General features: G+C 39.5%; 3 protein-coding genes and 1 long non-coding RNA gene across 4 annotated transcripts in view; 1 reads left to right on the top strand and 3 right to left on the bottom strand.

The window, feature by feature from the left end:
• The window catches only part of LOC120414436 (G-protein coupled receptor dmsr-1), a 161,151-nt gene that overhangs the window by 27,263 nt on the left and 110,206 nt on the right, over nt 1-23,682 (bottom strand). The window contains exons 4-5 of the mRNA XM_039575621.2: nt 6,859-7,418; nt 3,725-3,893 (exon numbers count right to left, since the gene is read on the bottom strand). Coding sequence (XP_039431555.1) covers nt 3,725-3,893; nt 6,859-7,281 — 592 coding nt within the window. The 5' untranslated portion in view covers nt 7,282-7,418. The remainder of the gene's footprint in view (nt 1-3,724; nt 3,894-6,858; nt 7,419-23,682) is intronic.
• Nucleotides 567-1,612, top strand: LOC120414439 (uncharacterized). The gene is made up of 2 exons (XM_039575624.2): nt 567-788; nt 852-1,612. Exon 2 carries the CDS (start codon nt 1,095-1,097, stop codon nt 1,479-1,481), a length of 387 nt encoding a protein of 128 aa, XP_039431558.1. The 5' UTR covers nt 567-788; nt 852-1,094; the 3' UTR covers nt 1,482-1,612.
• LOC128093457 (uncharacterized) lies at nt 1,762-2,666 on the bottom strand. Its single transcript, XR_008212501.1, has 2 exons — nt 2,265-2,666; nt 1,762-2,234 (listed from the first exon to the last, which is right to left on the bottom strand). It is a non-coding gene; the product is annotated as an uncharacterized LOC128093457 (long non-coding RNA).
• LOC120414481 (hepatoma-derived growth factor-related protein 2) lies at nt 13,615-22,550 on the bottom strand. Its single transcript, XM_039575675.1, has 3 exons — nt 22,528-22,550; nt 20,062-21,951; nt 13,615-14,540 (listed from the first exon to the last, which is right to left on the bottom strand). Exons 1-2 carry the CDS (start codon nt 22,548-22,550, stop codon nt 20,142-20,144), a joined length of 1,833 nt encoding a protein of 610 aa, XP_039431609.1. The 3' UTR covers nt 13,615-14,540; nt 20,062-20,141.

Genomic DNA, 23,682 nt, shown 5'->3' with positions numbered 1-23,682 from the left:
ATTAAACTATAATTAAAATATAATTAAAATATAGTCTACCATATCCACTGATGCTAAACGCACATGATTCGGGGTCAAAATCCGACAAACCCTTGCTTGTTACGGCGGTAGACTCATCTTAACTCTAGGGAGTCCTTGGATGACCATGGACATCCCGAAGTACCCATAGACCTTTGAGAAACATAAAATTTTAGTAAACAAATAAATTTAAAAAAAAATGTTTTTCAAATATTTTAATTTTAAACTTTTAATATTTTTTTTTAATAATCGTACAAAAAATGCTAGCTGTGGACCCCCCGAGGGGGACGTCACTCCGCGATAACACACTAAAACGCACAAAAACGAGCTCGAAAAGCATCAACGCTACTCATCGTGCCGAGTTTTCACATAACGCCACCTTAAAGCAAGTTATCGCATGTTAACGCGCGTTAAAGCGAGTTAAAGCGACCAGCATCTGCTCGACTTTTGAACCAGAGAAATCTATCTTGCAACCTTGCCGTCGAGCAGTTTTTGGTCATGTTTGGCAACTCGGCATTTGTTTTGGTTTTTTCAAGCAGTTTTGACAGAAAGAAAAAAAACAAAGCAAAAATTGCGATTTTTCTCAACGGCCGGAAAAGTTTGCTCCGGTGTGTTCGCCGGCTCTACCGTCCTCGGCGCACGTTTTGACGACCGGAAAAGTTAACTTTACTCCCGGTGTGTTGGTGTGATCGGCGGCTCTAACATCAAGTGCTTAAAACGGACTTTGGCGGAAATCCTAGCGCAAACTCAAGGAGGAGCAAAGTTTTTGGGTAATGTTTTTTTTTAGTAGTGCGATTAAGTGATTTTGGTTTTGATTTTTATTAATTTTGTAGGCAGATAATCGACGCGCTTGGGTGTAGATAAGCCTAGACTTGGGCCATTCCAGTGTCGGCGCTCCACCACGCTGCTTATATCAAGGGAAATTTATCATCAGCTTTTGCCCTGATTGTGAACTCCCCCCAGCGAATCGCCGAAATTTTTGCCAAGGAGGAGAAGGGCGAAATCGCCCGGCTGTCCTCGTTTGTGGGGCCATCGCGATCGGCGTCCTGGTCAAGAGCACACTCGGCCCGAAGAGAATGGACAAGATTCTGGTGGCGCAAGGCCGCAGCGCTGGCCAGGTTGAGGAGACCAACGACGAGGCGACGATTTTGAAGGCGATCGGCGTAGAAAATCCGGCGGCGAAGATCCTCGTGGACATGAGTCGAGTGCAGGACGATGAGGTTGGCGATGAAACGACTTCCGTGACTTCTGGCGTCGGAGTTGCTGCGCGTGGTGGAAAAGCTGATCGAGCAAAAGTTGCACCAGCAGAATATCATCGCCGGGTGAAGAGCGGCCACGCAGGCGGCACGTTCGGTGCTGATTGCCGCGGCTCAGGGCAACTTGAAGGATGCGGAAAAGTTCCGGGAGGATATGATGAACATTGCCCGGACGACGCTCAGCTCGAAGATTCTGTCCCAGCATAAGGAGTACTTTGCCAAGGAAGCTGGTCGTCGATGCCGGCGGTTGCTTGAAGGAATCGTTCCTGGACGAGGGTTTCCTGCTAGACAAGAAGCCCGGTGTGCACCAGCCGAAGCGCTTCGGGAACGGTCTTCCGGTCCCGCTGCGTCTGAACCACCTCGGTCACAACCTGGCCCGCTGTGTTCTCAGATGGACAAAAATTTAATAAAATAATGAAAATGATTTTTTTAAACGGTTTAGTTTTCGTCAACGGAAGATTTATTTCTAAAAGCAAACGCATCACACTACAATTTATCAAAATTTATTGAATACACGATTACAGATTTGTTTGTTTGAGAATAATAGAACCTCAACTTTTTGTCGACAACCTTGAGCTGCTCAATGAATGACCACCTTGACGGGGCGGCCCTATATGAAGATTCCCCAGCCCTGGCACAGACTTGGGTTGCAATCACCTTCACGAGATAGGAGGGGCACTGCTTCATGCATCACTACGCCTTGCGCTGGCAGTCCGGGAAGCGGTTATGGTAGTCGCTGCTAGCACTTGCACCGTACTGGCTAGCATAGTTGTTCAGTCGCAGTCGGAATAGTATCTGGATTCACTGGAACCTCCTTGAGGTACTGGTAGCAGCTCCTTCATGCCGGCGGTATTTTCATACCTTTTTAGAGAATCGTCCTGCTCGGCAACCTCTGTGTAGTGTTGCTTAGCCCAGCTCCAAACCCACCAGATTCGTCGAAGTATGTTTCGAAAGTTTCCTCTGCTGGAAAATAAATTATTGTTAACTTACATCTGTCGTTCCGATGGCTTCAGGTCAGAAAATCGGCGCTTTGGAAAATCGGTTTCAATCGTGCCCTTCGGGGCCGGTTCGCGCCTTCTTTCATGCAATTTTCTCAACCTGAGAAGGCTTTCTCCACCGGGAGACTGACGAATGGCTCAAGAACCAGTGGTGGAACCGTCTCAAATTAGTGGAACGAGACCCAAGCAGGCACAGGAACGCACAGAACGGTTCCGACGGATGATCTCCCCCTGAGACCTTTCTTTAAAAAAAAGCAAACAAACTGCTCGAATCATTTGACAACGAGAACTGTCATTTGCTTTTGACAGTTCTCGCTGTCAAAAAAATCGAGCAGTCTGATGCGCGAACGCAACAAAAGGTAAGCCAAAAAGCGAGTTATCGCGGTTAACGCGAGTTAAAGCAATATCGCTCGGTTAGCGCGGAAGTGACACCCCCCTCGGGACCCCCCGAACTTGACAACTTTTTTATACATTTGTATTGGTTGTTTCCGTTGTGCTTAAAGGAAATGGCTTTGCACCAGACGCTTCCATATTTTTGTAGATGGCTCATATAGTTGGGAGGAGACGCATGGTTTTTTTTAAATTGTTCGATTTTTTTATGTTAAAAAATTTACCACATTCGCGTCAGTCCGCGTGGACATAAAATCAAATTCTGTCGATTGCATCGAATTCGGGGATGCCTTTTCTCTGAGGAACCGATGAGATATCGTGAATCCCTTGACACAAGTTTTGTTTTGTCGAGTAGTGTAATTAATTCAAGTCGCAAAGAAGTGTATTAATGGCCGACGTCCAGTTTCACCTTAAAAGTTTTTAAATAGAAAATCGTCCATTTTGTCGCGATTCACCCTAAAAGACTGTGACCCATTTTGTTGCTCTGGATCTGCTCTAACCGAGACCAATAAATTAATCATGGCTGATTTAACTGCGGTTCAGCCCATGAGTCTCGAATCACCCCAAGATGACGGTAGAGAGTAAGTATGAAAAACTGACATCAGCAGCAAACTTCCTGGCATGGCACCAATAAACCATTAACGATGACGACAAATTGAGCTCCGGAAATGTGAGGCTTTTTTTAGTTAAACAACGTGTGGGAGAGGTAAAACAAAAAACTAAAACTGTACACGGTTAAAAAAAGTTTATGTGGAATATTTTTTTCTGTATTCAATAATAAAAATAAAAATAGTTGATTTTCTGCAATTAACCCTCTAACACCCATGATAGCACCTGTACACCAATACTTTGAGATCGAATTTCAGAAAAAAAAGTTCCTTATCTTCCTGGTGGAGCACTGGAATTTTAAAATTTTGCGTGGATTCGATGTTTGTGGGCTAAAGTAAAGCTATTCCAGAGATATTGGACCAACATTTAACAATTTACTATTTTTAAAACAGGTGAAAAGTTCTGGGCGTTAGAGGTCGAAAATAAATTTCGACAGTTTTGCACAGTACTCACCTGGCAGTATCGAGTACATGTAGAACGCGAACGGGATGTACTCCATCATCACGAACATGTCGGTCACGGAGAGCCATTTCAGGATGCGGTTGATGGGGTTTTTGCACATCTCCTTGCGCGTCAGGACGACGATGTTCAGGATGTTGGCAATCGTGCCAAAAACGCATATCTGTGAAATGGAATGACGCGGAAAACGGATCCAATTACCGTGGGCATGATTAGGCAAACAGTTTGCTGCCACATCCTCGTTTTGGGTTAGGTGGGGAGGTTCGTTTTGTCACAAGGTAAAGGTTGCTGAAGTATTACGAACAAATGGTTGTTGATGTTGTTTATTATCTGCTAACGATAATGATAATTATGTGTGTTCCAAAGTAAATTAACAACAGGATTATACTAATCCTACAGCATAAGTACTGAGTAAACACTTTATTAGTAGGGATTTATCTGGAGCAACAAAATCAGATTGGTATTGGTACTTCTTTAGCAGTTGTTTTACGCAATTTTTATAGCCAAGGTAACTTGAGACTAACGATTTGCTGATATAAGATTGCCCAAAATGAAAAAAAATAATGGTTTGAGTTTTTGTTGAATAACACGACACAAAGAATAAAACTCAATAAGTCTTCTCCTTGATTGTAATTTAGATTATTTAATCAAATTTTAAGACCGCTGCTAACTCCCTTCCACAAGTATGTATCTAAATTACAAAAAAGTAATCCTTTGAGAGTTTTAAATAACTGCTGCATGTTTTTCATTCCCTGAAACAAAAAGACGAGCTTGCTAGCAATTAAAAACCATTTCTAGGTAGTTGAAATAACGAAGGATTAGGTTTATTAAAAGTCTGGGTTTCGTCCATAGATTGCAGCTTCAACAAAGGATGCTTGTGATCCCATAGATTACAGGTTCAATAAAATTCAATTTCCAGTGAAAAGCAGGACCCTCAAGCGAACACATCGTCCAGCATTTTGAGCTGCTAAGATTTGAAAATTAGAGCTTCCCTAATTTATGCAGCTTTGCTGCAATGCCTTTTAACACAAAATGCAATTTGATCGCTCTTTGTTCTGCGCTTAACGTAAAGACTTCCAACATTGACACGGTTTTTCTTTCAAAGATATAAATTTTGCGTCGCTATCAATATTTTGACAAAATTTCTTCTACAAGTTGTTTAGAATATAGTCCAGACTTCGGAGGCTTCGGATAAATTTCACTTCGGATAATCGAATCACGAAAAAAATATGTTTTTCGTTGTCTATTTTTTTATTGTCAAGCTTAAGTATGACCGCTAAACCACGCTAACGTGATTTAAAATTTTTAAATCCAAGGTGTCGGCCAATAATGCATATTGAAAAAATGCATTTTATTATTAAATAGACAATCAACGATTCAAATTTTACTAAAATGGGGTCGCACAACTCGAATTTTATGTTTAAAACAAGAAAAAGAAAAAAAGAAACAAAAAATCGTGATTCGATTATCCGAAGTCCCATACAAACCTTCGGATAATCGAACTTCGGATAAACGAAACTTCGAATAATCGAGTCTGGACTGTAGTGCCCAACACATGCTGATTCCTTTTGGTAACGATTATCCCATTCCTTGCAAAATGTAATACGCCTTTATTTAAAAAGTAATTGGCTATAAAAAAGAGGTAACGCGTGATAGGGTGGAGAACCCAGAAATCGCCCACTTTTAATGGAAATCTTAGAAATTTGACAAGAATTCAATGACAATTTATGGTTTTCGGTTCTATTTGTTGTAGAACGTTGATAAACTATTTGATTTAAAAGTTTTCAAAAGGTTTTTATCATTTACAAGTTCATTTTTGTTGAAATGTTGCGTTTTAATAGAGTTCTCTGCAGTGCCTATTTTCGCCTCCCTAAATCCAATTTTCGCCCACCCTTGGAACCAGTTTTCGCCCACGACAAAAATCAGGCAATCCATTGAATTTATGGCACAAAGCTAAGCAAATATGGTCTCCTATTGATACACAACATGTTCCCGAAACTCAATTTCATTGATGTGCACAATTTTGTCGTAATATAGAGTGAGGTTCAAAAAACCCTAGGAGTTTTTTTTAAACAGATATCCCACTAATTTTAAGGTTCTAACTAAAACCAAAACATGTTCTCACTCGTAAAAAAATATGACTAAATCAAAATTCCTGATAGAACTCATGTGTCCCTATTCACCCAAGATAAGGGCACACAGTTACAGTTAGCTCCATGTTGTTGTTGATTTTATTAGGGGAACTTATGGGTCATTCGCTGAACCAATGGGTCATTCGCTCCCGAATTGACTCAATAGAAAACTTCGAGTACCTCTTAAATAATAATATTAAAGCACATGTGCTATTTTGAAGGATATTGTGCAAAAACTTTTCCCTCCTTTGCTCAATTTGTTCTCCTATGTACCAGTAAACTTTTGCCACGTTTAAACTAGGTGTCCCATATCTCAGTTTAGGTTAATTTTTGAACTGATGTTTTTACCAAAACACCCTAATGAATGAAATAAAATAAAATAATGAACTATCCTTTAAAAATAATCTGGAATGATCCAAATATATTTTCTAGCACATTTCACTGCGATTAGATAAGCTTTTATGTTAAACGAAAACTGGTTCTAGATAAAATCTGAAAACACAATACTAGATTTTGCCCTGAGCAAAAATTGAATCTCATGTTTTTTCATGACCCCAGAAATCTCCAACTTTATTTTATTGAAATAACCTTTGCTAAACTTTTAAAAAGGGTAAATCACTATATTTTCATGAAATTCAGACTTGCAGTGAAGCAATGAATTATTCAGATACATTGTTTTCGAACAAAATGCGTTTTTTTCCCTCATTAACATTATTACCCGCTGTAGTCGAAATTGACAAAAGTATGGCGGCTGCAATAAGGCTTTTTTTGAAATGCTTATAAAAACTTAATAAACAATAGAAATTTACTAGAAATGTTTCAATTAGAGCTAGCAATTAATGAATATGTAAACCTGAACAATAAATTAAACCAAACAATGGTAAAAGTTAGCAAATACAGATTAAATCCAGTAGGTAGGCGAAAACTGGACTTCTGTTGAAGTTAGATAAACCGTGGAGGCAAAACATGTTTGTGCCCCCCCACAAGTCAACTCACCACAAGCGCAATGTACCCGTGCAGGATCTTGTAGTCCATCAACAGGTCCCGCACAAGGCCCTTGCAGTAATCGCTGCAGTTGCCGTGCTCATCCGGGCCGGAATCGCCGCCTCCCCAGTCATCCTCGAAGGCCGGCGCGGTCGTTCGGTTGACCCGGTTCAACGACTGAAACAGCTTCTCCAGGAAGTCGTTCACGTACTCGTGGGTGATATTGTGCTCGGAAATGTTCTGGAACTCGAACGCCCGCCGGTATAGCTTGGTGGGGCCGTTCATCGTGGAGGGGCTGGTGTTGGTCGAGTTGGCGTCTAGGATGGCGAACAGCCGTCGCCGGAATTCGGTAGTGTTGAGGATCAGGGTGGTAGAGGAATCGTTGTGGTAGATATAGTGAAACCATTCCAGAACGCGTTCCTCAGCGCTTAGCATCGTAGTCCTACGGCGGCAACGGCGGCGGCAGAGACTGATGATGATGACGCTATGACGTCCTCAACAATAACTCCCAGTCCTTCTGATGGCCAAGCAATCAACGGGAATGCAGCATGCTCGACCATTGTGGCATTGTTCTGTGGTGGGAAGAAAAAAGAGAAATGGTGGTAGACGATAAGTGACCCGTTGCTACAACCTAGGTAAAGCGTTCAAAAACAAACGAAGGATTTTCTCTCGCGGTAGTTCGATGCATTCTAAATCGGCTTTGGCGTTTTTGTCAACAAAAAGTGTATAGAGGTTTGCACACCCAAAACTGGGCAGCGCTTGTCCGAGAGAATAATGGCCTCGAGTCGAGAGATTAGTGGCACCATTCACGGACACAGAGAACACAGCTCGAGATTGGCGAGAGAATTATTCTATCGAGGTTCATTTGCAAAAAAAGTTCATCCGTCAAAACAAAAAACCAAAAGTGTTGACTACGGGAATCGAACCAGAGACCTTTGACATACTAACTCAATGACTTAACTGCCTCGGCCACCACAGCTTGGTGAACAAGGAGTGGTCAGATGTCAATGTATGACGCTTGTTGGAGATTGATTGTTTCAATTAACGAATGAACTCATTTGTTATGGTGGTTTGAGTTGGTAGCATTATTCTCTCGATTTTGGCGCTGAGCCCTCAATAAATTTTGAGGGAACGATTATCTCGACTCGGAATTTTGGGTGCACGTCTCTAGATCATTCTCGAAGAGCAGTGAGCAGAATCTCAATTTAGTGCAAAACTGTGGAACTATTGTGTAAATCACCTTTACAAATGCTTTAGCATTTTGCAAAACTCTTGCGTTAAAAGTTGAAAAAATAGGTAAAATATTGATTCTTTATAAGTACCAAAACAATCAGAAAGATATTCAGATAACTAGTAATTTGCATATGGGTAAGTTGCCCCGACTCCTCTTCGATTTCATTTAAACTTTGCTCGATGTGGTAACTAAAGCGTCCCTGATCACGAATCCGAGGTCTTTTTTTAGAAACTTTTGAAAACTATTCATTATACATTGAAGAATGCTTTAAATCAAATAATTACATTTTAATCATTTTACAAATTTGATGAAAAACACCCAAGAAATTTTGTTTCTAATGGTTTGATTTTATTCTAGAACAACTCTTTTCGTGTTCAATAAACATCACAACGCTCTTCAATTAAAATTATAAATGAATGAATTTTAATTGTTTGGTAAACTTATTGATATGCTTTTTCATATAACTGATCATCAAATTCTTCACAAAATCTCTAGAAAATGTAAGCATTCCATGGCAATATTGTACTTTTCAAAACCCGAAATTGTGCGTGGAAAAAGACAACAAATCCCAAATAAACACATCGCATTCTTTTGCCAAAGTCAGAAACATTCAGGCGCTCGGTTGGGTTCTCTGGAATTGGAAAAAAATAATAAATAAAATATTTACGTTTTCTACCAGCAATATGATTCTGAAGACTGACACACGTACACTGAAATAAAAAAAAAAGTACCAAATTCCTATTCTAGGAATTTTGCCACTTTTCCTTATTTAGTAATCGGATTTTTTGGATTACTTAATAAGGAAAGGAGGCTAAATTCCTAGAATTTAGGAAATTGGTACTTTTTTTTTATTCCAGTGTAGCATTATGTTTTTTTTCTTTTGGAGTTATTAGGGTTGGTTGTATCTCTTTTTTTAAACCCCGGAAAAATGCAATTATTAATAAAACGTGTACATTTTACCACGGCGAAAAAAAACACGATTTATCACGTAATGATATTCTCATCTATCGAAAGCATAAAATTGTGTGTGGTTCCAGCTCCATTTTTGCGGTCAATGTGCATCACAATGATCGCATAATTGGCGGTTTTCAAAAGGTGTAATTAAATAATGTGGTAAAAAATCAACCGTATTGAACCACACAGCAAGGCAATTGAGTGTTAATTCAATTAATTTGACTTCTGTTGTTATTATTTCCGCAGAATATAGATATAGATTTAAATTCTAGTGAACAAAGATAAATTTATGTATAATTATATAAACGGAGAACAGTACTGTTTGTTGGCAAGAAGTTTTTTATTAACAAAGCAAATTTCCGTTGTATTGTTACATTAAAAAAATAAATTAGCATTCTGCAAAATTTATCAAAAAAAAGGTCCAGGTTGCTGAGAAATTGGTAAAAGGGAATTAGAATCAATTCTACCAGAACAAGACAGGCAGCACCATGAAAGCCATCCATTGCCGGCCGCTCCCATCTCCACCATTCACTGGGTCAGGAATAAGGCTTAGGAGCAAGGGGAATGTTGATGCTTGACTTACTTAGAAAAAGGTAGCAAAACCGCAGGCTCTTTCTTCCAGCCCTATTAGGCGTCATCAATAAAGTATGTCACGCTAAAATTGGCCTATGTGCTTTGTGCCTTCCTCACTCTTTACTAAAAGATTCTCATAGATCTTTACAATCAAAGACTCGTTGGAAAGGTATTTCAATTACCTAACCAACGATGGGTCAGGTGACGGATCCAGACATCGTTTACATACAAATATCACTGTAGTGGTCATGGCTTAAATCAGGGTTGCCAGATCTCCAATGTTTTGGACTCATTGGAATGGTCCAACCAACAATATATAACATGGTGATATTTGGTACGATTTCAGGTAATTTATCAAACATCCGGATATATGTGAATACACATTTTTATACATAACTGTTGAACTACTTATCGAAACTTAAATTTTGTTGAAACTCGATCTATCTATCTATCTTATGCACGAACCCCTCAATGCAGCTTAAATTTTGTTAATCATGTAATCACACAGAATATCACTCGAACAAAATGTTAGGTTATTAGCATTTTTAGCAGGACTGTGAAGTCAAAGTTAGAGCTGGAGTCGGATACTTTTGAAGACCAGAAGTCAGATTCGGAGTTGGGGTCGAAAATGGTTTAGAAGTCGGATTCGGAACCATCGCAAAGGCGATGGAAAGAAATATTTTGAAAAAATGATAGTTCAAATCAAATTTGCCTGATTTTACCTTCTCCCAAGATTCCCAATTCATATGAGTCGAACATTCACCCCAAGCATAGAGTGTCATATTAAGTTGCATTTTGAGCGGAAAAAACCCCACCCAACTGGAGCCAGCATCCATGGCTGGCAGCACTTCGTAATCCAATCAATTGTTTATTGAACACCATCGGTAACGAAGTGTTCCCAGCAGGGTGTTACTAGATAAAAAGGGGAGAAAATCTATCAGTACTGGATTAAGCAAATCCCTTCTTATTCTGGATTTGAACCTTGCTGGACAGAGGGGACGATACCGATTCAATTCTGTTCCAGATGATTTTCGAATCACGTCGATCGTGAAAATTTAAGTGCAGACTTTATTTCTACTACTTCAACTGATTGGAAATGAGCTCACGACTCATATCCCAATGGAGCACGATATCACCCAATCTTGTATCGCAAAAAAATTCCTAGAATGTTGACAGCATGACAAATAGCGTGGTTCACTAGGGTGTAATATTAGGGTGTAATATGATTGTATGGAAAAAAAGTTCAAATTTCCAAATTTAGCTAGCACAGCAACTTTTTGGTTCCTTATAGGGTCCTTAAGAACTCCCCAAAGTTTGGTAACGATTGGTTAAGTCCCCACTTTGCGCAAAGCAAGTCAATTTTCCATACAAATTTGTATGGGAAAAATATTTTTTTTGAATTTTGATATTTAAAAAATCCAACTTTTACGCTATATCAAACCGGATCAGCTCTTTTTATAGGAGCAAGTTAGCACCATACTCTCTTCGGGAAAGTTGTAGAGCACATTCCAGAGCATCCGAATATGAATCCAGTTTTAGTATAGCGTGAAAGTTGAATTTTTTAAATATCAAAATTTAAAAATAAACTTTCCTGTACAAATTTGTATTAAAAATTGAATCGCTTTGCGCAAAGTGAGGACTAAACCAATCTTTTTCAAACTTTGGGGAGTTGTTTAGGACCCCAAAAGGAACTAAAATAATGCTGTGCTGGAAAATCGATTTTGATATTACACCCTTATGGAACATTAACCAATTTACTATGGAGAATTGTAACTTTTTACATTTTCTTAAAGAAAATTTCCCAAAACCCTGTCAAATTTTCATATTCTTGAGTTTCTTGTAAGTTTTGATACGACGAACAATTTTGTAGAATATCACAAAGTGCTAGGAATTAATCCTGAAAAGATACAGAATGTTTTTTTTTGAGTTTGCTCTGTTCGGCAAAATTTTAAAACATGCTCTAAAAATAAACCTGTATTTTTTCGGGATCAACTCCTAGACTCCTAGATTCGCTTTGCGTTGTTCCTGAAAACTCTAAGACGAAAAAATTATATCCGTTTGAGGAAAACTACCTTGAAGAAGAGTTAAAAAGTGAAAAACAAAATCAATTAAATTGATTGAAATTCGACATAAACTTTGAAAAATATTTGCAACGGCCTAAGGGAAACTTGTTAAAATTTTAGTTAATATTAGTCTTTTTTTTAGACATTCAAATGAAATTTTTGAAGCTTTTCTATTAAAAAATGAAAATCAAATTATTCGCTCAACAGCATTGCTTGGCGTTCTCGATTGCGAGATTCCTACCCGAAACTAGGTGTCCGAAGGCTTGATTGTTGAGGCAATAGCAAACCTCTTTTTACACCTCAGCTTCCATCCACCCCGGGATTCGAACTGGCGACCTTTGGATTGTGGGTCCAACTGCCTACAAGCGACTTCACCGAGACAAGACCCAGAAAGACGACTCCTACAATTGGACTGAGCAAACGACCTAACCTTTAGGTTAGACCGAGGGGCCAAAATTTACTTCCCCGTCAGATGGAAGGCGTGATCTCGTCTCGAAAAATGCCACCGGGACCTTGAGATTACCAAAAAAAAGTGTCCACGTGGTTTTTGGATGGTCCCTAGGATAAATTCCAAATTTGAGCTAATTCTGACCACAGTAATATCTCCCAGTAACCCCGCCCAACTTGTTTAATTGTTAAAATAGTCTATTCATTACAACAAAACAAAACGTTTTGTTTTTATTATGAGTTAACTTTCTTGGGGAATATAACTTAGGGTAACATGCCCTCGGCCGTCTCGTGCTTTAGATTATTACTTTCAGTTTTAAGGTTTTTTTTTCCCTGGAATGGGTGCAGTGCTTCTCTAAGTTCAAATTATACCTCAAATTGGATCAAAACCCACAAACTCTCTTAATCGCAGTCCCCAACTAGGAACGGATCGCCGCCCACTTACAAGCAAGAGAGCTAGGTCAGGTGGATTTTCAAAGCCATTCTGAAACCCCCATTAAATCACCTTCCCAACAAGTGCGTGCCAATCGTCATCATCGCAAGATTGAAGCAAATCGCTCCAGCCCTATCCAAACGTCATAATTTTCGGTCGACCACTATAAAATTCCCCATAAGCCTCGGAATAATGCTCCCACGGGGGAAAACGATGGAATTTTACCGATTAATTTAACAACAGCCGCCCCACACATCTCCCCGTCGGGAGCCAGCTTTACTTTTGCAGGGAGATAGGGACGTCTCATTCTGTTGGGTTGTTGAACAATTTCACCGTTTTCGCAAAAGTGACTTATGTGACTGGTAATTTTTACGAAATATTCAGAATTGAGCTCAGCAAATATGTCAAAATTTTAAGCAAACATATTAGTTATTCCCTTTTTTTCGTTTTGTAGCATATCTGGAGTTTTTTTAAAAAGGTCCAATTAACCAAATTTTCAGTTTTTGCTTTTTGGGTGTTATTTAATACCCCTGACTGAACCAAAAAGCAAAAACTGGAAATTTGGTTTATTGAACCTTTTCAAACAAAACTCCAGATATAAGCTTTGCTTTGTTTGCTCCGGAAAGCCCTGCAACCACAAAGAACGCCAGTCGCTTTCATGCTTTTCTCGTGTCGACCTCCCTCCCCCTCAATTACAAATTGTGGGTTGAACGAAAATATGCTTCTGTACGATTCGCGAACACAATAAAAAGCCCAGAAAAGGAAGCTGAGAAACAGATGATAAAACACCATCCTCGCGGGTGTTGTTGGCTGGCACGTTATGGGCAATTTAACTACATTCGGGCGTTTTAGCACGTTGTTTCTCATTGGATTGCTCCAGTGGAAATTGTTTGGTCACTCTGATTTTATGATAACAGAGTTGTAATTGGGGGAAAGGTCTTAAAATATATTGATTAGTGTGTTGCAGCATAAAAAAAATAACTTATTGTTAGGGTGAAAATAGAAAAGTATTGCTTATGAAACCGAATATCTCAATACTTTCATCTTAGTAGAAAAAAGAAACGCACATTTCACTAGTCTTATGTTTATTTATTGAATGCGGTTTGTAAAGATAAATCCAATCGTTTTATACTCATGAAATGGAGACTTATTGTTCTACCGTAAAATAATGCTAATCTATCAAGGTGCTTTTAGTTCATATCTGTCCGGTATTCCGGTTTCATTTCTCTGCTGGGCATTGCACAAAATAAAGCAAACAAATCTTGGATTTTGTGACAGGAAAGAACAGCTTGAACGCAGTAAGGGGGAAACAAAGGAAAGCGGTTAAAATGTATTGTTTGATTCAATGCCTGTTTCTTATCGGTTACTCTGCTCAGATGTGGAATAAACCTAAAACCTAAATGATTGACATCAGTAAATCGATTCTTTCTATCTATTTGTGTTGTTAGTTTATGTGTGGAAGTGTGTGTGTTAAACATTAGTTGTGAAATCAAATATATTAAAGAGAAGGGGAGCTGCTGCAAATAATAACTAATATCGTGAAAAGGTTAAGATCTCCATCATTAATGTGTATCCAGTAGAAACATTTCTCTGCAAAGCTCACTTACACGCTAGATATTCTGCAAAAAGTACCTTCCTAATACACTGAATTTAGTTAATGTTTTCATCCTTCCAGTTAAAAAAAAAACCCTTCAGCATTATTTACAGTCTATTGTATAGTGCCACGTCCAGACGTCCAGCTAACCCAACCGCCAAATCCTCGAATCCGCTGAGGGGGAGAAACTTTCAGCAACGTATCGCGTCCGGAAACAATAGTGTTGAAAATCCTCCCACGTACGCACGCACACACGTCAACACTCTTCACACAGCAGTGCAGCAGTCGCAGGCGATCAAGATGGCACCCATGTTCGAATTAAAAAAAAAAATGAAAGAAATAATAAACAAAACCCTCGTCGTCGTCGTCTCCCCGGTTGGCATGCTATCGGCGGTCCTGTGATGGGCAAAAGAGAGATATTGGTTGTTAAAAGGTTGAACTAAAGGCAGAAAAACTCGATAGGTGTAAGGAAAAAATAAAAGTTGAATAAAAATAAGGTAATGAGTAATAATGTCTACGTTATCGCAAATCGACTTTTCTTTGTATTTTTTTATTCGAATGAAACTTCGTTCATGCATGCCCTGTTAGGGTGCAATATGGTTGTATGGAAAAAAATAAAGTTTTTCAAATCTGGTGAGCACAGAAACTTTTCAGTTCCTTTTGGGGTCCTAAACAACTCCCCAAAGTTTGAGAACGATTCGTTCAGCCCTCACATTGCGCAAAGCGATTCAATTTTCCATATAAATTTGTATGGGGAAAACCATTTTTTGGATTTTGATATTTAAAAAATCCACGTTTCACGCTGTATCAAAACCGGACTCATATTCGGTTGCTCAGGAATGTGCTCTACAACTTTCCCGAAGAGAGTATGGTGCTAACTTGCTCCTAAAAAAAGATGCAGCGTGTAAAAAACTCGTCTAAAACTTGTTTTTTACTCGAAAATCACGTTTTAGACGAGTTTTGAGGACGCTGTATCTTCTTTCAGGAGCATGTTAGCACCATACTCTCTTGGGGAAAGTTGTAAAGCACTTTCCACAGCATCCGAATATGAGTCCGGTTTTTATTCAGCGTGAAACGTGGATTTTTTAAATATCAAAATCCAAAAAAATGGTTTTCCTTATGAAAATTTATATGGAAAATTGAATCGCTTTGCGCAATGTGAGGGTTGAACGAATCGTTCTCAAACTTTGGGGAGTTGTTAAGGACCCCAAAAGAAACTGCAAAATTACTGTGCTGGAAAATCGATTTTGTTATTACACCCTAATGCCCTATGTTAAAAGAAGCCATTTTGCATAATTAGTTTTTTCCATCCATCGGTATCTTAAGAAGGGTTGTTCTAATCGATTTGGAATCTTCGGCAAGGTTGTAGGTTATGATGATAACTTTTGATAGGGTTTCCAGATCTCCAATATTTTGGGTGCGTTGGTAGGGACTTTGGATTACCTATTTAACAATCGGTTGCATGATAGATCCGGACAACGTTTTTATCAAAATATCTGGATCCGGCCTCAAAAAAGTGTATAACATAATGATAGGGCTGTCAGATCTTTAATGTTTTGGACTCGTTAGGAAGGTCTTTAAAATACCTTTCTAAAAATGTATAGCATAGGGACGTGGCGTTACATCGTGCTGCCATCAGTTTTTTTTTAAGTGCGAGAGACGGCGTCCTATCTAGCTCAGCATAATGATATCGATAAAGTAGTCGTTTTCGATGAGAAAAAGTGGAAAAAGTGGTCTAAAAATAGCGACGCCATCACTATATGACGAGTGTTCTTACACAAAAAAACACCCTTTTCACAGATATACCTTTGATCGTCCAATTTGAACAGCGGCGAGTTGGCCGTGCGGGTTGGGGCGCGGACTTAGTAAGCTAGATATAACTATCGTCGGTTTTATATTTTTTTGGGATTACAGATATTTTTTTCCTAGCGTCTGCCAGATGTAGGGGGAGAGGGGGTAATATGCACCCCCGGGGCAAAATGCACCCCCTGCTTTTCTCGGTATTTGGAAGAATTTTCCGGGGAAAAACCATAAAAATTGGAAGCTTAACATTGCTAAAACATGCTGGAAAATTTTGAACATCGTAGTATAGAAACAGCTCAAGTTATTTGCAAAACTTTAAAATGTTGTGTTTTCATCTAATTTTCTTTGCACTTTCATTATGATTTTTGGACAATCTAAAAAGCATTTATTGATATTGTAAGTGTTAAGGTTAATAGTTTTTGCCATAATCTTCATTATTCTGTAGATAGATGAGTCCAAAAACATCAAAAAATGCATTTTTAATTATTTTTTTTGCAAAAAGCGTGGTCGGGGCAAAATGCACCGCTGTGAAGCTCCTTAGTAAAAACAGCGGTGTCATCTAGTGGTGACTAGTGAAAACTGATTTTACCCGGTGCATTTTGCCCCATGTTGTGGTGCATTTTGCCCCGTTGTTGTGGTGCATTTTGCCCCAATGTTGCGGTGCATATTGCCCCGCATGGTTGTTTGAAATGAATCAAAAATGTTTTTAGGAATTTGATATTTTCGAACAATTTGGAGGTTTTTTAAGACTTTTTTCACATGGATGACGAAGAATAATAGTTGTTTTAGAACATCGAACATAATTCTTCCACAGTAATGCCGTAATGGTTGAGAAATCACAGTTTTCCCTTAGGGGGTGCATATTACCCCCTCTCCCCCTAAGTTTACACATTTTTCTGACATAGAAGATGTACCCCGTTTAAGATGTAATTTTACCACAATTTTTTTACTGAGTACATTTCCAGAGTTTTTTTGAATAGGTCCTATAAACATATGGAAGACAAAGGCTTATTGGACCTTTAAAAAAAAACTCAAGATTTGCTCTGAATTTGATTCTGAGTCGATATCCAGAGTTTTTTTTGAAAAGGACCAATAAACTATTGTCTTTCATATGTTTATAGGACCTAATCAAAAAAAACTCTAGATATGTATACGACTACGAGGTCGAATTAATAAGTTCATTTTTTTATAGTTTTTCCTCAGTAAGGTGAGGAAGGCAAAAAAAATGGGTTTTTTTTATTCTAAAAAGTCACAACCTACAATTTTTACATTTCTAATTAAAAAAAAATGTATTGCCCATATTTAGAGGTCGAATTAATAAGTTCATATTTTTATAGTTTTTCCTCAGTAAGGTGAGGAAGGCAAAAAATTTGGTTTTTTTTTCTAAAATGTCACAACCTACAATTTTTACATTTCTAATTAAAAAAAAAATGTATTGCCCATATTTAGATTTCTTAAAAAAGTGTCCACGTGGTTTATGGATGGTCCCTAAGCAATTCACTACAAAATCGGCCGCTTTCGACAACTTTTTTGTATTTTTTTTTTTATTCAGCTGAAGCTTTCTGGGGGCCTTCCCTTTGATCAAAGAAGCCATACTATTTTGGCCGTTTCAAAAATTAAACCTAAATTTCTCGGGTGAGTTTTCAAAAAGCCGTAAGAGCCACCGTGACCTCCAACACTAATTTACGTTTTTCTCCAAAATGAAACAAAATTTTATTCATTTTTAGTTTGAGGCACTTGAAGGACGTGTAGATGAACAATCTCAAGCATTTTTGATATTGGTTTTTCGTAAGTAGGTCAAATACCGATGCAAAAAGGACTTTGTTTACCAATGGCTCTTACGGCTTATTGAAAACTAATCCGAGATTTGGATTATTCATAATATTGTTTTCGAAAGATCGGAAACAATAATTAACGAATGTTTAATTTTTAAGCATTGAAAATCGGACCATCAGTAGCTGAGACATCGATAAGCCGCTTTATCTCAGCAACCAGAGGTAAAATCTTCAATGTCTCTTAGAAAATTTAATAGCAAGTTTTCTGAACTTAAAAAAAAATATTTTCAGAAATGGTCACTGTTTTTAAAAACCGAAAAGCTGAAAAAATATTTAGCATAAATCAAACTTTCAGTGGCTATACCTTGAAAACGGGGCAATTTATCAAAACAATAATAAACTTCGATTGCAAATTCAATTTTACATTTCAAAAAATAGGTCAACTAATGTAATGGATTTTTTTCCAAAAATCACTATTTAAAACAATATATATCTCGGCGGCAAAATGTTTAAACATACTTCTCTAAGGCTCAAAAGATTTGTACTTTAAATTATATCAAAAAAATCTTGAAAATTAAAAAATACGGATTTAGGGGAAACATTGAAAAAAATCCGGAAAAAAGTCCGCCCACCTGAAAATTCCTCATCAACTTTGCCGAAGACCGAAAATGGATCAGAAAATTCCTTCAAAAGTTACAGATTTTTGAATATTTACGTACAATTTTTGTAATAACAGCTGACAAAATTGTATCGAGACTTGCATGGGTCTGTCTTCTTTGGTCATAGGAAAGGCCCCCAAAAACTTTGAGCCAAACAAAAAAAATACTAATAAAATCCGTTTCCGGTTTTGGTAGAGAATTGCTCCAGTGTCATCTAACTCCCTATCCCTAGCGATAACTCGGAAACTATTGGTTCGATTTTCAATGTTAAAAAATGTTCTGTTCTTTTCATACAAATAATTACGAAAGAAGAATTTGACAAAAGTTTCATGATTTAAAACTTGTTTTAGAGCTTCGGTGTCTTCAGAAGAGTTGTTGCATATGGAAAGGGGCAACTTTTGGTTTGGTTGGAAATTAGGGTGGTTCACTATTAGGGTGATTTTGAAAATCTAACTTTTCACAAATATTTTTGGTTTTTTTTTGTCTTCTAAAAAGTTGTTGGGCTTGCCAATCCAAGCAACTTTGTCCAAGACACCAAAGTTGTGTCTCGTAATCTACGCCTTCTACGACCAAATTTATAGAAAGCATCTGAGCAAACAATCAAAAATCAGTTTTTTGAACGTGGCAATTCATTGTTAAGTTTTAGAGAAAAGTGGTATTGGAGGCACTTTTAGAACTCTAAAAAACAAACATTTTTATTTTTTGACAAGTCAATTTGGACTTAGGTGTCAAAAGTTACAGCGATTTTAAGGTAAAAAATATGCATATTTAAAACTTAAATATCTCGAAAAGGCGCAAGCCAAATTTTAAGCGCCAGGTTCCAACACTTCAAACGCTGAAAAAATCTCAGGGGTGTTTTTCTTTAAACTCGAGATATCTTCATTCTTTCTCTAAAACTTAACCCTGAATTGCCACGTTCAAAAAACTGATTTTTGAAGGTTTGCTCAGATGCTTTCTATAAATTTGGTCGTAGAAGGCGTAGATTACGAGGTACAATTTTGGAAACTTCGAAAAAGTTGCTTGGATTGGCAAGCCCAACAACTTCTAGAAGACAAAAAATTCCCAAAAATTTTCCTGAAAAGTTAGATTTTTAAAATCACCCTAATAGTGAACCACCCTAATTTCCAATCAAACCAAAAGTTGCCCCTTTCCATATGCAACAACTCTTCTGAAGACACCAAAGCTCCAAAACTTCATCATTTTACGGAAAATCCATTTTCCACTTAATTTTGCGATCTGGACCAGTGCATTGGTTTCTAAATGCACATTATCAAAAAAAAAAAAAAAATGTGTATAATTAATTCTAATTCCAAATCTTATTGCATCCAAACAAGATTTTTTAATTTTTGTTTGACAATATTTTTGATTTTCCAAGAATTACAAAACCGTTTCTTTTTCAAGTCTCTTAAAACAGCGATTCTCAACGGGGGGTACCGGGCCTACTTGATTTACATGGCAGGGGGTACCGGCCTAGAAGAAGGTTGAGAATAGCTGTCCTAAAACATATAAAAAATCAAAAAATTCAAAATACGAATTTTGGGAATTCAATTCAAAATTCAAAGTTTTTGTCCCTCGGCTCTAGCCGGAGGCACTTAGGTTATTTAGTTTTAATTAAACAAGAAAAGAACATTAAAATAAAATTTAAAAAATTAACACAATAGAAAAGAGTGTGGAACTCACCTCAAACTTCCAGCAGTCCAAATGTACACCCGTCCCGACGTTCGCTCGCCCGCCCGACCGCTCACTCGTTTTTCACCATTTTAATCGGAGAAGCTATCGCTCCAGTAGGTGGAGGTTAGCGGCGCGACACACTTGAACAGATCGCGCCCGCTGTTGGCCGGCGAGGGTTCCATTTTCTTTCTCTTCTCGGCACTTCCGCCGGACGAGTGCTTGTTGTACGGCCGCTTGGTGAGTTCCGCTTGCCGCTTGGCTTCTTTTTTCGCCTGTTTCGCCTTCATCTTTTCCTCGCGCTTTTTGTCGTCCTGGTCGTGGCGTTCCAGGTGGTTCGACAGGTAGACCTTCGACTTGAACGTTTTGTCGCACTTGGTGCACGGGAAGAGATCGCCCTTGTGAGTAAGGAGATGCTCCTTCAGTTCGACGCCGGTCTTGAACGTTTCGTCGCACTTGTTGCAGTCGTGGGTTTTGCGGGGTCTGATCGGTTTGTCGTCGTCACTTTCGGACGAGCTGCCGTCCGGAGCTTCGATGTACACCACGTTGGCCAGTCCGGGAGATTTGGACGCGGACTTTGGTGGACGTCCGGGACGGCCCGGAGGACGACCGGGGCCGCGCTTGGGGGTGTTGCTGATCATTCCAGTTTTCGGTGAATATCCGGGCTGTCGGCCACGCTTTCGTTTGACCACCACTTCTTCCGAGCCGGCACCGCTGGATTCGTTTTTCGGACGGCGGCCGCGTCTCTTGGGGGTCTTTTTGATTTTTGTTCTCGACGGTTCGAAGCTGTCATCCGACGTGACCGGTTCGGACTCGACTTCCGACTGGGACACCTTGTACTCGTCATCGTCCTGCGGTTCGTCGTCGTCGTCCTCCCCGTCCGACATGGGGCAGTTCACGATGACAAAGTCGGTCGTCCGGCGAGACTTGTTGTAGCTGCGCTTGAGTGTTTTCCGCAGTTCCTTGTCGGTGTTTTCGCAGGTGATTCTGAACTCGTGCGCGATCTTGACCTTTTCCACACATCCTTTGCAAATCTTGTGCGGCAGGTGATCTCGCTCAGTTATCCGAACGGCCGGACATAGCTTGAGGATTATGTCGCTTATTCTCATGTCGTTATCAAACTCGAAAATATCCGACAGCGTATCCTTCGATGTGCACACTCGACAAATTTCCAAATCTGCCGGTTCTCCTCCCTCTCGGCGCCGAGTTTTCAGCGGCTTATCGTCATCATCAATTTTGGACTCAGTTTTGACTGCCTTCTTGTCGTCTTCCTCACCATCCGGTTTGTCTTTTGCATCCTCTTCCGCTTCCTTGGCGTCGCCGTTTTCATCGTCCGCTTTCGCATCAGTCGCATCGTTCTCTTTCGTCGCTTCGGTTTGATCTTCAGCTTCCGCCTTTCCGTCTTCGTTTTCCGGCTCTTCCGGGTCCAAATGCTCCTCCTCGAGATGGTTTTCCTCAATCTCCTCCTCACCGTCGTGATTCTTCACCTCGTCCGCACTCTCCATCGTTGCTGACTTCACCTGCTCCGGCTCCTGGTATGCTGCTGCACCTTGCGCGTGAGTGTTGTTCGCGATGATGCTTTCCCTCTCCTGGCTATAGCCTTCCTTCAGACCGTTGTGCGTATCCTGTTGATACTGGTGCTGCTGCGGCTGCTGATAATGATGATGGTTATTAGCTTGATGCGGGTGTTGTTCGACTTGACCTTGCAGTTCGGGAGTTTCACCTATTTGACCACTGTACACAATGTTTCCATAAGAATTGTTCATCTTACAGTGATTGTCTGTCCCATCTAAACGTCCAACTCGACACGCACAGTTCAAATCGAACCAGAGTTTGCTCGCGAAAAAAAAGTTACGCCAAACTTCTTCTTTTTCGCGACACTCACCAGAAGATTTCAGCGGGCTAAAAGGGACGCGTTAGCGGTCTAATCGATTTTCACCGTGTAATTCCACGTTTTACACCGCACGCACTGTCCCACCGCGTACCGCGTCACTTTGGCGCACTTTTGCACCGGGTTTCGCTCACTTTGGGCCTAAATTACGCGCCCAAAAACACTTTCAGTCGGCACGGCGTGGAAACAAAACACAAAAGTTTCGGAAATTTTCGACCGCCATGTTGGAATACGGGATGCGAAGCATACGACATAAAAGAAAAAACGCAGGGCTGCCAGTCGCGCTGAAAAGAGAGCAAGAATGAATACAGGTACAGGGCTTATGACACGGCGCGGCGAGGGCGTCAGCTAGCAATCTACAGTAATGAACGTGGCGCACCTCTTCCGTCAAACACGTACAAATTGAACCAAAACCACTTGGAGCAACGTAGCACAACTCTGACAATTATGGTGGTGACGCTTGTTAAATCATCGCCATTTTTGCTAATTTGAATTTAAATCACTTTCCGTGTGCCATCGCAATTTTGCTTCCACACACAGGACAAAGGCGGTACACACAGATAGGTAGTCGTACTGCTCATGCTCACAGTGTGGTGACGTCAGCGTTCATGTATTGCCATCCGGGTAGAAGTGGCGTTGGAAAAATTTCAGCATGATAATGTGAAATGTTTCGAGTCGGTAGGTTTCAATGGCAGCAACAATTATGTTTGATGCCGATAATTGATTTACTTTTTAAATTAAAACTAGTTATCTAAATCGACCAGGACCAGGGTAGAGGATGTTCCAACGCATCTCTTGGAATTTGAATTTCACTGAAATAGTGTGAAGGCTTGGCTGGCGATGCGAAACACCAAACGGCTAATATGCCACTCTTATGGGAAACTGCCTTGACGGAGATTTTGTGACAAACTCTAAAACGCGTTTTTCTCGGAATACTTGATTAGGCATAATAGCCGAATTTTCAATTATAGGCAGAGTAGCCCTAGTTGTTGTCCACTTTTTACTACGATTGCTTTGTATATTTTACGCGCTCTAATTCGATGCATCTGTGCTCTCTTATGCTACCTAGATAGAAGAACCAGCTGGCTTAGTACAAGAGGGCACAGACCCAGTCACTATATTCTAGCAGAATTCTATAGCAGAGTTCTTACATAGCTGGACATTAGCGTGGTTCACGTTTCTATGAAAAAGACAAAAGTTGTTATTTTGTCTTGCATCAACCGGAATTTCATTCTTTTATGTCCCCAGAAGCACTCCTGAAAATTTGAGCCCATTTGGTAAGGTCTAGGAGCTCCAGTTTTAATTTGAAATTTATATGGGATTTTGATTTATTTTCCATGGGAAACTATCTTTTTTTACATTGTATTAGGAATTTTTTTTATAAATCGATGAAATGACTTGATTCTTATAGTAGGAGATAGGTTTTGAACTGGGGAACAACTTTGTAGAACATACCAACATGCTAGGAAGTGACCCTTTAAAGATACAGATACTTTTAGATGGTGGCTTTTGAAGGGGCTTTACTGTGTGGGGTGAAACGGGCTAGCTGGCGTAAGTTCAAGATATCTTTGGTTTTTAATCGATGGTGCTTAGACTTTTTCTAGTCATATTTACAAAGTTATTTTTAGAACATTTATTTATAGACAAGCATGGGCTACGGTTTTGGCCAGCAGTGTTTTGTGAGTTTTCAACGATAGCAAAATCTTTTCCTTGGACAATCTGGCCACCGGTGTTGTTCCAGG

Source organism: Culex pipiens, chromosome 3 (genome assembly GCF_016801865.2).
Source record: "Culex pipiens pallens isolate TS chromosome 3, TS_CPP_V2, whole genome shotgun sequence".
NCBI classification, from domain to species: domain Eukaryota; kingdom Metazoa; phylum Arthropoda; class Insecta; order Diptera; family Culicidae; genus Culex; species Culex pipiens.
The sequence above is the reverse complement of the archived record's forward strand: the minus strand, read 5'-3'. Positions and strand labels throughout refer to the sequence as shown.

Excerpts from the sequence above, each read along its gene's own strand:
- LOC120414439 (XM_039575624.2), top strand. The coding sequence starts at position 1,095 with ATGGACAAGATTCTGGTGGCGCAAGGCCGCAGCGCTGGCCAGGTTGAG.
- LOC120414481 (XM_039575675.1), bottom strand. The coding sequence starts at position 22,550 with ATGAACGCTGACGTCACCACACT. Across the intron at positions 21,952-22,527 it reads AACGCTGACGTCACCACACT|CCCGCTGAAATCTTCTGGTG; the intron begins GTGAGCATGAGC and ends CGTCCCTTTTAG.